Source organism: Acinonyx jubatus, chromosome F2 (genome assembly GCF_027475565.1).
Source record: "Acinonyx jubatus isolate Ajub_Pintada_27869175 chromosome F2, VMU_Ajub_asm_v1.0, whole genome shotgun sequence".
NCBI classification, from domain to species: domain Eukaryota; kingdom Metazoa; phylum Chordata; class Mammalia; order Carnivora; family Felidae; genus Acinonyx; species Acinonyx jubatus.
Genome location: NC_069394.1, coordinates 54,042,324 through 54,056,351, shown reverse-complemented (window position 1 = coordinate 54,056,351; position 14,028 = coordinate 54,042,324). Strand labels below are relative to the sequence as shown.

The window sequence follows — 14,028 nt, the reverse complement described above, 5'->3', positions numbered from 1 at the left end:
CTCCCCCGTTCATGCTCTGTCTCTCTCTGTCCCAAAAATAAATAAAAAACGTTGAAAAAAAAATTAAAAAAAAAATGTCTACACATACTCTGTGAAGACATCAATTTACAAGTAATGCAAATAATCTGATAGAAGTCCAGGCTTTCTTGTTGAGGAGAGGTCCACTTACTGGAGCTCTGCACTGATTTCCTTACATAAACAATACCCATACTACAATGTCTGGGATTGCCAGATCAGTCACTTTAAAGTAAACCAGGAACAGAAAGACATTTGGAAAGCAATTCCTTCCAGATTTTCAGGACTCCCCCCAACCAATCTTTATGGTTTACTTGCCCAAACTAATTCAAGAGTAGTTTCTTTAAATTAAAAAAAAAAAAAAAAAAAATCTCTCCTTTATGGGGTCTCTCCAAAACATTAAAATGAGCTTTCTTAAAGAACAAAAACCCTTTCCATGGTCATATTTTATTAATTTATGCAATAATTTAAAAAATTACTTAACGATAATATAAACAGATTTTGGAACAAACACAACTAGCTTTATTTAGCTAAAGATACAGCTGAACTGGAAGAAGTGAAAGTGTCAATATAGCAGAGGACCACAAATCTCTTTTCCAGTTAGTGTCGGTATCAGTCAGTGGGTTTTATAGAAGAGAATGCTGATTAATTTAGCAATCAGTTGATTCGATAACTGCCAAAGAAGTTAATGCCTGAGGCATTCTAATTTGTCATAATCTGATTTCTGATTTCAAGTCATAATTTGACATGAAAGAAAAATAATATAATGTTTAAAACTTTTAAGGTTGGTACTATTAGAATTAGGCGCCATCCACACCTTCAAACTCTCTGAATTTACTTATAACATTTTTATTTTGCAACTGAGTCTAAGTAGATCACAATACCACTGTGATTATATTCTGAATGTAATGCTTATATGCTGAATGTTACCATTAATATGTCTTTCTAGAATAAATTTTCTTTTAAAAGTGTTTTTCAAACTTTTTTTTTGGTGGTAGAAATACTACCAGTATTTCCCATACATATTTTAAACAAAATGTTCCCAGAACTGTAATAAAATAATGAATGTAGAGCTGCTCTGACAGTAGGGCCTAATTTCCCCACTACCCCCAGAACAATCTCTGAAGCCTTTCTGCAGAATTCTAGACTTTCTTGGGACAAAGGTTGAAAATTTATTTATTTATTTATTTATTTACTTACTTACTTACTTATTTATATTATTTTAGAGAGAGAGAGCTCGTGAGTTGGGGAGATGGGCAGAGGGCGAAAGAGAGAGAGAGAGAATCTTCAGCAGGCTACATGCTCAGTGTGGAGCCCAACGCAGGGCTTGATCCCATGACCCTGGGACCATGACCTGAGCTGAAATCAAGAGTCAGATACTCCACTGACTGAGCCATACAAGCACCCAGAAACTGTTCCTTTAAACTATAATTGGGGTGCCTGGCTGGCTCAGTGAGTTGAGCATGTGATTCCTGATCTCAGGGTCGTGAGTTCAAGCCCCACATTAGATGTAGAGCAAACTATAACCAAAAACAAATATTAAAACAAAAAAGTTGTAGAACTTACTAAAAGGACATTACTTAGCTAATCAGAATATTCAGTTAACCAAAATTATTTCTGATTCTTATCAACTGCTCTAAGTTTGAAATACCATCAACTATATTAAAAAGCAATAATGAAAGAAACAACAACTGCTGGTGAGGAAAAGGAACCCTTGTGCACTGTTGGTGGGCATGCAAATTGGTGCAGCAACTGTGGAAAACAGTATGGAGGTTCCTCAAAAAGTTAAAAACAGAACTACCCTGTGATCCAGTAACTGTACTACAGGGTATTTACCCCCCAAACACAAAAACACTACTTCAAAGGGATACATGCACACCTATGTTTATTTCAGTATTACGTACAATAGCCAAATGATGGAAGCAGCCCAAGTGTCCACTGACAGATGAATAAAGAAGATGTGTTATACATGTATATACAAAGGAATATTATTTAGCCACAAAAAGAATGAAATCTTGCCATTTGCAACAATATGGATGGAGCTAGAGAGTATAATGCTAAGTGAAATAAGTCAGTCAGAAAAAAACAAATACCATATGATTTGACTCGTGTGGAATTTAAGAAATAAATGAGCAAAAGGAAAAAAAGAGAGAGAGACAAACCAAGAAAAAGACTCTTCACTACAGGGAACAAAGTGATGGTTACCAGAGGGGAGGTGGGTAGGGGGATGGGTGAAATAGGGGAACAGGTGATGGGGATTAAAGAGTACACTTATCATGATGAGTACCGAGTAATGTATAGAATTGTTGAATCACTATACTGGATCCCTGAAACTAATATAACACTGTATGTTAACTATACTGGAATTAAAACTTAATAAAAAAAATTTAATAATAAATATAATGAAAAAAATAAAAATGAAAAAATAAAAGTAAATTAAATAATTAAAAAAATAATGAAAAAAATTAAAACATTTTGCCAAACTGGGTATTTTGTTAAATTGGAGTATTTTTCTTTGCATGTCATTAAGCTGTCCTAAAGCAGAATAGATTCAACCACAACAAAGTCAAACCGAAGAGAGAAAAAAAACAGGTCCTCAAAAGGGATTTTAAACAGCAGGTCTGATGAATGCTGAATGATGAACAAATTATGTAAATATCTACATCTTATTCGTTGTCTCTTAAAAGTAAATGTATCAAACCAAGTTCTGCCATTGTCAGAATTACCCTCCTAAAATCTGCTCAGTCACAGCCTGACATTATGGAGATAGAGAGCAAACGTGTGTCCAGCCCAATAAGCTGTTCTACCATATAATCTAAACTTGTAGGTATGAAAGGGGACCAGAGACCTACCTGGATCTCACTACTTTCTGATTTGGTGGTATCATCTTTCTACCAATTATAAAGACAACAGGTAACATCTGAATAAAATAATTCCTCCACAAACTTTGTCTTGGATACAGGTAGAAAAGCAAAGTAACTGAAACAGTAATTATGCTGATCTGATACTTTTCTATAATACTTTCAAAACATAAGTGACAGGTAGCTATAAGAGACCTAGAGAAGGGTTTTGGAAAGAACCTAAGAGTTTCTACACATAGAATTCAGGAAATTCAATAAATATTCTGTGAAGGGTAGAAACCTTTTCAGGATGAATTAAAAACTAGGCAACAAGGGGGTGCCTGGGTGGCCCAGTCGGTTAAGTGTCTGACTTCGGCTCAGATCACGATCTCCCGCTTTGTAAGTTGGACCCCGTGTAAGGTTCTGTGCTGACAGCTCGGAGCCTGGAGCCTGCTTCAGATTCTGTGCCTCCCTCTCTCTCTGCCTCTCCCTCACTTGTGCTCTGTCTCTCTCTCTCTCAAAAATAAATAAACATTAAAAACATTAAAAAACCTGGACAACAAGGAATTTTCTAAGATACAAAGTTTCTCCCCCCAAAACAATGTATGTAAGTATGGACCTGCAGTTTTTACCTGCATAGCTATGAGGATGTGGAACAAGAGTAACCGAACTATTCAGATCACATCTTGGCTAAAGTGAACTCCTCCTTTTAGCACACTGTTGGAAATAATATTCTCAGTCTGTAGGACCAGAGAGGAATAGAACTTAAGCCTTGACATTTGTTTATCATCAAAAGAAAAAAAAAAAAAAAGTCCTCAGAGGGTATTTCAGACTTTAAGCAATAGAAGAATAGAGGTCAAAGCCCCTTTTCTAACTACTGTTATCTTCTACTCGCCAGACACTTTTTCACCATATTATCCCTTTTTACTCATGTAATTACCAATTTTTAAAATTGATTTATATACTTGTTTACCATCTATTCCTCTTATCCTCCAGTAGAAGTCGCCCACCTTTATGAGGGCAACTAGGAGCTCTGGTTTACCAGCCCTTCCCAGGTAGAACAGTAACTGCCAAGCTGAAGAGGTCCAATAAATATTTGCTGAACAAATGAATGAACAAACAAATTAATCAACTCCTCCTGCACCGGTATGACTGACCCTTCTTCATGATCCTCAGTCATGAATGTATTGATTTTGCGACTGATTTGGAAGTTAAAGTGGGAACTTCTGGTGAATGGATCCTGGGTAGGCCGATGGGGGCAGGAGTCAAAAGATAACTACAAAACAGAGGTGCAGGCATTTAACTGTGCTAAGTACATGAAAAATACTAATACGGTGACTGCTCCATAGGCTAGACAATTTACTGGCAAAATTATTATGAGCCATCCCTCACACTCCAAAAAACTTTTGTTAAATGGACTGCTTCACTGGCAGAGCATATGTGGAGATGAAGGTTTCAACCGTATGGTAATTTCTGTAATAGGATATGTGTATGTGTTTAGTTTTTGATGAAAATTTAAGATTTAATAAATGTTGCAATAATTTCTAGTATTTAACTATTTTAAGCTATACTGTACATAAAATATTAAAGCCATATTATAGCACTTATTAGAGAAATACAGTCTCAAATACTGATACTTAAAATTCTGTGATTTAGTCAGTAAGGCCTGAGAATCAAATTAGAACTTCTAGTCTCTAATGCATTCTGAAATATTATGCTCAAAAACAAAACATAATGACCAAACTGATGTTTTAAAATGTTAATGAAAAAAAGACAGTATACATAAAAGAATACCCACAAAGACATAAATATCCATGAAAGAAGTATCATAAACAAAACTCCATCCACAAACATAAGGAAAAGTGTACATTGCATTTGCTACTTATAATACATCTGCCTAAGCAGGAGACATATTCATAATCCAGCAGAGTTACCTGTAAAATGCATTTTTTATAAAGTTAATACCTGATGTTCTAGCTGCAAACTAGGTTGGCTTGTAAGAATAAAGATGGCCACCGCGACTAGGTAGCGCCCATGGCAGCATGAGGAAAAGCTTACTGATTGTAGGGAGGAGATGAGAAAATTTCTTTGTATAAAATAAAACAGTACTTCATTTTTAAATTACAGATATATGTTCTATTAATGAAAAATGACCTGCCACAGCTACTGCTGACAGCACCCAAGAGCTCAGGATGCCTTTCTTGAAGGATAACTTTAGGACTGCCTATCTTCGCACTTGCCTCCTGCACGAATCCTCATCAATAGGAATTCTTGAGGAATGTCACCGTCAGTTCTCAAAAATCCAAATCACCAGGATTTCAAGAACAGCAGTAATAGTAGCATCTATTTATTATACACCAGTCACTGTCCTAAATCTTTCCATACATTACCTGATTTAATCCCTTCGATGACCCATTACACAACAGACATACAGTATTAATATCTGGATTGACAAACTTATCCTACTTAGAAATTTCTTGAGGTCTTACTCTTTTTGACCAGCTTGTATGCTATTTGATATACCAAGACAGGCTATGCCTGAGCCATTACCTCTCGATGCCAGGTAGCATAAGAAGTCCATTTTCTCCTCCAGGATCTCCCGGTTCATGGCACTTACCTTGCAAGACACTGCTTAGCTTCTGATTATCTGAGGTAGAGGTGTGCTGGCTCCAGACTGTACCAGCTTGTGGGAGCTGGACTGTGTACAAATATTCCCAATTCTGCATTCAGTGACATTACACTGGTGACTTAAAATTGACCAAGGTGGGAGTGTTTTACGCCACAGAAATTGGCAAATCGGGGCCTTTTTTTTATTGGACAGCTAGTCATTAAATATTTACTCAAATGCCACTGATCTAAGGAAATTTGTATTAACCGGACCTTTAGGTATCCAGAGCTCTCAGGAGAGAGGCAACCAATTCTCATAATTGCTCTCTTAGATCTAGAGTAGACTCTCTTCCTATTCATTTCTACAATATGACTCATCCTTGAACATCACAAACTTTTCAATCACTGTAATTCATCCTAAGATGCCACTGAGTACTAGACTCACCATTACTTTAAGAATAAAGAACACTGTCAATTAAATTGATATAACATCAACTGTAAGTTGCATCCTGATACCAGAAATACTGAAATTTTAAAAATGTACACATTAAAAACTGATGGGAAAAAATCATTCCTATTTTGCTTACTATCATTTTCCAATCTCAGAACCTTTGTTCCACATCTCCCTTCACTCTCGATACTCTACTCCTAGATCTGTCATCTTAATGGTTTCCCCAGTGCATTATACTCACAAATATCTTTACCTATAAACAGAATGAATTCTGTTCCATAATAGGGAAAATCCTAATTCTGAGAGTAGATACAGAATAAGAAAGGAAAATAATAAAGCATCAGAATTTGGTAGTGGGAGAGAAAGGAGCACGAAGAAGTAGAAAGGGAGGCTTCTCTGAGAAGCAGAAGACTGTGGAACAGAGGAAGAGGCAAAAAGGTTACACGTAAAATTGCCTGAGCAGCATATATTACTATAAAGTTGGTTTTCATTTTATGGTGGGGATAGTTTATTACTAAGATGAACATTCAGATCTTCCCCAAAACTGCTCTCACGGCTTTGAGAAGATAGGAATCTAGCCTAAGGTGACTAACATAACATGACACGAATCTGGCCTAACTTCCCTAACTAGCATTATAAAGAGAAATAAAGCATATTTTCTGTCTTTTAGAAAATCACCAATTAAAGTCCAAAAATACTTTTGAGGTATCTCAACTTTTATGAACAGTATTAAAAAAAACTTGGAAATGATTCTACTTACTCTCCATCCACTTCTGGTCTTCTACACACACAATGAAACTTGCCACCAAAATCAATATAAAGATCATTCTCTACAATATGAAAGATTCGTCCAATAACTAGTTTATCCTTGGCAGGTCCCATCTGTGTAAGAGGAGAATGTCTCAGCATAGATGCAAAGGATTCCACATTTTTTGGAGAGCCCTAAAAATAAAAAGAGATATTTATATGCATATAATTCAATATAAACATATAATATGATAGATATAAGAAAATCTTACAGAAGAAAATTTTAAAAGTCAATGTGCCATATATATTTACATTTTGTAGCAATACTAAAAAATATTTAAATGGAATTATTGGGGGGTATTTATTTTTTTAAGAGGGTGGAGCACAAATGAGAGAAGGCAGAGAGAGAGGGAGAGAGAATCCTACAAGGGGTAAGAGAGAGAGAGAGAGAGAGAGAGAGAGAGAAACGGGGCTTACCCAAAGCAGGACTCGTGTTTTACCCAAAATGGGACTCGTGCTCACCCGAGCTGGGGCTCATGCTCACTTAAAGCGGGGCTTGGACTCCTCCAATGAGGACTCAAACTCACAAACCGTGAGATCATGACCTGAGTCAAAGTCAGATGCTTAACCAACTGAGCCACCCAGGCACCCCTGGAACTTTGCTTTAAAAAGCTAGATATTGTCTTCAACTTCTTCTTCCTCCCTTTCCTTCTTGAAGAAGAGACCAAGAAAAGCCCTTGGTGGCAGATAATACAGATGTGGTGGCTCAGAGTAGAATCTGGAATGTGAACAAAGTAAGGAGTATCCTTAGACAAAGGCTCCTAGCATAGGGACAGAGGGAGGTCAGTCTGAGCATGTGAGTACAGTATCCAAGAAGGTGACTCACTTTATTCCTAATATTGATCATCTGCCAAAAAACAAAACAAAACAAAAAAACCCTTCAAATTCAAGTTTAATGAGAGTGACTAAACAGTATGGAGGTTCCTCAAAAATAGAACTACCATATGATCCAGTAATTCCACTACTGAGTAGAATAAAATGAAAATACTTGGGGCACCTGGGTGGCTCAGTCGGTTAAGCGTCCGACTTCGGCTCAGGTCATGATCTCGCGGTCCGTGGGTTCAAGCCCCGCGTCGGGCTCTGTGCTGACAGCTCAGAGCCTGGAGCCTGTTTCAGATTCTATGTCTCCCTGTTTCTCTGACCCTCCCCTGTTCATGCTCTCTCTCTCTCTCTGTCTCAAAAATAAATAAATGTTAAAAAAGAAAATACTAATGCAAAAAGATACATGTACCCCTAGGTTTATTGCAGCATTATTCACAATAGCCAAAGGATGAAAGCAACCCAAGTATCCAGTGACAGATGAATGGGTAAAGAAGATGTTGTATATATACATACAATGGAGTACTACTCAGTCACAAAGAAGAATGAGATCTTGTCATTTGCAACAACATGGGTGCAATAGAGCATATAATGCTAAGTGAAATAAGTCATATGGAGAAAGACAAATATCACATGATTTCACTCATATCTGGGACGGAATGATTTCACTCATATGTGAAATTTAAGAAACAAAACAAACAAAAGAACAAATAATAAAAGAGACAAACCAAAAAACAGACTCTTAAATAAAGAGAATAAACTAGTGGTTGCCAGAGGGGAGATGGGTGGGAGGATGGGTGAAATTGATAAAGGGTATTAAGAGTATACTTATTGTGATGAGCGTTAACGTATAGAATTGTGGAATCATATTGTACACCTGAAACTGATATAACACTGTATGTTAATTATACTTAAATAAAAAATAACCCAACAAAAGCGTTTTTTAAATTTAAATATAGATTAAGATACACATGATTAAAGGTCTTTCAGTTACCAGGATGAACATGAGTCCTTGTTATATAATATTTTTAAATAGCTTCGTTACAATTTTCTTCTTCTTCCTAAAGTAAAATTTCAAGGAAAAATAGCTTCTTGTTTTGTGCTGCTCATTTTCCAATCTTTTTACAGATTGAATTTACCTGAGGTAAGACTGATCCTATAATGCAGGCTCCTTACCTTTTAATTTTTTTTAAACTTACAAACTTTTTTCCAAACACATGCTTTTTCCGAAATCCATGAGTACAGACTTGTACCTTCTACTCATCTTTAATTTGTGCACGTGGTATGCACATTCTTTGGCTCAAACTAAGGGAACTACTAAGTTTCTATTTGTGAGAACCGATTACAGAAGAATACTAACAATTTACCTACATCCTGTATTTGGAGTAAGTTTTACATCTGTTATTTAAGAGAGAATTATTAAGAGTTCGAGAGAGTACTTACCTTAAAAACTACTAAACCATACTTATGACTCATTTTCAACGCATGTAGTACTCCAAGGATTACAAACTCAAATGCCAGGCTGGGTGGGGACTTGGTAACCAGCAGAATACGTGCCAGTCTAAAAGGCAGAGCCACTACTCAGCTCTAGCTGCAATTGCAACTCAGGTCCAGTGTTGCCACATCTTTTGATTTTCCAAGAAAAGCCAAAAATCCAAGTATCAATGTAAAATTTCTAATTTTTCAATGTTCGCACTTTGAAAAAAAGCCTTTCATTTTATAAATCTGATGAAACACACTTTGGCCCAAAGACCAAAGCTTATGACCTTTGCCTCAAGAAAAAGAAAGTCAAAGGAAATGAAAGTCGAAACATTTGGCTGATACCAAGTCCTTTAGATGCTAGAAGGAGGGTATGGTGATGGGTTTGTTTCAGAGGATTGAAACACACTGGGAAAGAATCCTGAGTACTAAGTGTCGATCTAAACCAAAGACAAGTCAGAAGATCTAGATGGCAAACAGAACCGAAAAGGTAGCCAGGGATATTATGCTTTGAGCCATAACACTAGTTTTATAACTCTACAGAATATGATATTAAAGGTCCTTAAACAAGCACCTTGAGAAAATAGTTCTCTCCTGCAGACAGCCAAGGATGAAACACATCCTACAGGCTCAACACAAACAAAGGCTAGGAGTTGCCCTCTAGAGGCCGTGCAAACAGTAACACCAACCCAGCAGTGGCAAGAGCAGCTACTACTACTATTCGAGTAGCCAGCCACTATGTCATCCACAACAGCTGCCACCAGGGTGGCTGAAAAGAGCACCACTCAAAGGAAAAAACAGAATATCAACGCTGGGCTCTCATCCTGCCTGCAGTCAAAGAGGGTCCCTCCCTTTGTCCCTAGGACCTGCTTTCCCAGTACCTCACTCCTGTGGTTGACAGCTCCTCCTTCCTCACTCCTCCCCCTCCTCCTCCTCCTCCTTTTCCTTTCCCCCCCTACTTTGGAAGACTTCCAATTGAAGCCAGGGTCTAATTAAAACAGCCTTAGATGACAGGGAGATCCAGTAGTAAATCTAATGGTTAAACATTTATTGAAAATAATTTAGCCACCACTAGGGCCTGTTCCTAAAATAACACAATTTCCTTCATAACTGTGAAGAGATTTTTGGGCTAAGATTAGTATGATAGTAAAAGGTGTTTCCTAAGTTTCAGAAAATAATTGAATGTTATCGACTAATTATTTAATAAGATCTCAAGACTTTTAGTTCTGTTGTGAAATATTTATACTATAAACTTTACAAAGTTATGAATATTTTATATTGAAGTATAATTGACAAATAACATTATGTTATGCCATTAAAACAATTTCAGGTATACAACATAATGATTTGATATTTGTGTATACTGTGAAATAATCACAATAAGCCTACTTAACATCCTTCACTATACATACTCACAAAAAAACATGATGAGAATTTTTAAGATCTAGTGTCTTAGCAACTTCCAAATATACAATATAGTATTATTAACTATAGTCACCACGCTGCATTCCTATTTATTTTTTTAAGTGTAAGTGTGCATCTTTTGACCCCATTTACTGCCCCCACCCTCTAAACTCCTACTTTTGGCAACCCCAATCTGTTCTCTGTATCTATGAGCTTTTTTTAAATGAGATTTTTGGTTTTTGTTTTAGATTCCACATATAAGTGAGATCATATGCATTTGTCTTCCTCTGACTTATTTCACTTAGCATAATGAGGCCCATGAATGTTATTGCAAATGGCAAGATTTCCTTTTTTTCATGGCTGAACCATTTATGGCATTCCATGGTATATATGTATATGCACATATATACACACCATGTTTTCTTTATTCATCCATCAATGGACACTTGGGTTGTTTCCATATCTTGACTATTATAAATAATGCTGCTATGAACATGGTGGGTGGTGCATACATCTTTCTGAGTTAATGTTTTGACTTTCTTCAGATAAACACCAGAATTGAAATTGCTAGGTCATACGGTAGTTCTTTTTTTTAACTTTTTTAGAAACCTCTGTACTGTTTTCCATAGTGGTTGTACCAATTTACATTTCCACCAACAGTGCACAGGGTTCTTTTTTCTCTACATCCTCACCAACATTTATTATTTCTTGTCTTTTTGATAATAGCTATTTTAACAGGTGTGAGGTGATATCTCATTGTGGTTTTGCTTTGCATTTCCCTGACTAACGATGCTGAGAATCTTCTGCATACTTGTGGGCCATCCATGTCTTCTTTGGAAAAAGGCCTACTTAAATTTCCTGTCCATTTTTGTTGTTTGGGGATTTTTTGCTACCAAGTTATAAGAGTTCTTCATATATTTGGGATATTAACCTCTTATCAGATATATCACTTGTAAGTACTTTCTCCCATTCAATAGAATGCATTTCACTTTGCTGTTTGTTTCCTTCCTCTGCTGTAAAAAGCTTTTTAGTTTGATGTAGTCCCACTTGTTCATTTTTACTTTTGTTGCTTTTGCTTTTGGTGTCAGATTTAAAAAATCATTGCCAAGACCTATGTCAAGGACCTCAACACCTATGTTTTCTTCCAGGAGATTTATGGTTTTAGGTCTTACATTCAAGTCTTCAATCCATTTTGAGTTACTTTTTGTGTATGTTGAAAGACAGTGGTCCAATTTCATTCTTTTGCATGTAGCTGTTCAGTTTTCCCATCACCATTTATTAAAGAGACTGTCCTTTCCCCTTGTATATTCTTGGCTTTTTCATCATAAATTAACTGAAAATATACCCACACCTAGAAGTGTGGGTTTACTTCTAGGCTCTCTATTTTGTTCCATTGGCCTATATGTCTGTTTTTATCCCAATAACATACTGTTTTGATTACTACAGCTTTGTAATATAGTTTGAAATCAGGGATTGTTGTGCCTCCAGGTTCTTTTTTCTCAAGATTGCTTTGGCTATTCAAGATATGAATTATATATATATATATATATATATATATATATATATATATACACATATATATATGTGTGTGTATATATATATATACACACATATATATATGTATGTATATATATATATGTGTATATATATATATATATTTTAATGTTTACTTTTGAGAGAGAGAGAAAACAAGTTGGGGAGGGACAGAGAGGGAGGCAGGATCCAAAGCAAGTTCTGTGCTGACAGCAGAAAGCCCGATTCAGGGCTTGAACTCACAAATTGTGAGATCATGACCTGAGCCAAAGTCAGACACTTAACCAACTGAGCCACCCAGGCACCCCATGAATAATTATATTTTAAAGAAGATTTTAAATTCAAGTAGTAATGGTACTGTTTTTTGTTCCATTATTTTTGCCTCTACTTTGTCACATTTTAGAGTGGAAGTCAATGTATTTTCAGTGAGTGAAATGATTTTACCACAAGCATAAGATCCCTGGATTAACACTTGAATTTGCTTTTAAATTGTAAACTCCTTATACTGTTTGGATGCTATGTCAAGTAATCAGACAAAGCTCTCCTTCAAAAATCATAATCCAGAACCATTTCTGAATTCCTCATTTACTTGTCAAATGTTTTCTAAAAACAATAAATGTAGCAATTCCTTCAATCCATGTTGACAACCACCATTGTTAGCTGAAGCAGACTACAGAGACTGTAGGCAGACTGTCACCTGCCAGGTATATCATGGAGCTCAGTGTCTAACCCTGGTTATGGAAAATGTTGCTATAAACCTCATTCATAGAGTTGTCATAGATAAAGCAGGTACCTAAGAGTTGACTGCTTCCTTTAAGAATTGATTATAGAGCATGGGCGCCTGGGCAATCAGTCAGTCAGTTAAGCATCTGACTCTTGATTTCGGTTCAGGTCATGATCTCACAGTTCATGAGTTTGAGCCCCGCATAGGGCTCTGCGCTGACAGCTCAGCTCAGAGCCTGGAGCGTGCTTTGGATTGTGTGTCTCCCTCTCTCTGCTCCTCCCCTCCTCAAACACACACACACACACACACACACACACACACACACACTCTCTCTCTCTCTCTCTCAAAAATAAACATTAAAAAAAATTTTTTTAAATGTCATGTTCTACGATCCTATATAACTCAGTACTATACAATTTCTTTTTTTCAATTGAAGTATAATTAACATACAGTGCTACATCAGTTTCAGGTGTAAAATATAATGATTCAACAATTCTATACATTACTTAGTGCTCATCATGGTAAGTGTGCTCTTAATCCCCTGTATCTATTTCCCCCACTTTCACCCATCTCCCTTTTGGAAACCACCAGTTTGTTCTCTGTATTTAAGAGTTTGGTTGTTGAGTTTTTGTTTTGTTTTGTTTTGTCTTTTTTCTTTGTTTACTTGTTTTGTTTCCTAAATTCTATATATGAGTGAAATCATGTGGTATTTGTCTTTCTCTGTCTTATTTCACTTAGCATTATACCTTCCATTTCTAGTACTATACAAATTCTTTGATAACATTCATGACATGTAAAATCAATCGTTAAATGTTTGTCTTCTTTACTTCAAGATGGAAAAGATGTCTGTTTTGTTCACTACTAAAAAAGTTTACATAAATATATTATCTTGGTTCCTGGAAGAAAAAAAAAATAGGATAGAGTATTTGCTGACGATTCTAAAAAGAAACTTCTGAAATCAATTTCCATCCTATCCATGGCACCATCCCTTTCTATATTGTCCATATTCCAATGTTTAACAAACAATAGTCAAAACTTGCTTTCAGGGATCTCCTATAAAATGCTACTGCTATCTACTTCTACTTTTTATTCTAACCCTGCACAATAAAAACACAGAGACAACTAGTAAAGAATGTCTAGAAAAAGTATCCAGGGCAGGAATTGGCTCATATATAGGCACTCGAAAAAGTCCCTATGGTAAAAGTCTCTGTGAACACAAGATGAGACTACCAAAATGGTTCCACAGGAATACAACTGTAAGATGGGTTATCTAAATTAATTCTGGGCTATCTGGGGTTCATTCTCCGAATTCATTCAATCTAAAGACATTCACGATCCCATTTTCATGA

The 14,028-nt window shown here is 36.2% G+C and overlaps 1 protein-coding gene across 4 annotated transcripts in view; it reads right to left on the bottom strand.

The window, feature by feature from the left end:
* The window catches only part of MRPS28 (mitochondrial ribosomal protein S28), a 229,892-nt gene that overhangs the window by 201,328 nt on the left and 14,536 nt on the right, over window positions 1–14,028 (bottom strand). For 3 of the 4 annotated variants that reach the window (XM_015067556.3, XM_053208723.1, XM_053208724.1), the window contains exon 2: window positions 6,674–6,855. In XM_015067556.3, coding sequence (XP_014923042.2) covers window positions 6,674–6,855 — 182 coding nt within the window. Of the gene's footprint in view, window positions 1–6,673; window positions 6,856–7,204; window positions 7,916–14,028 lie in introns of those variants that run through there. The other variant, XM_053208725.1, reaches the window with a different exon arrangement.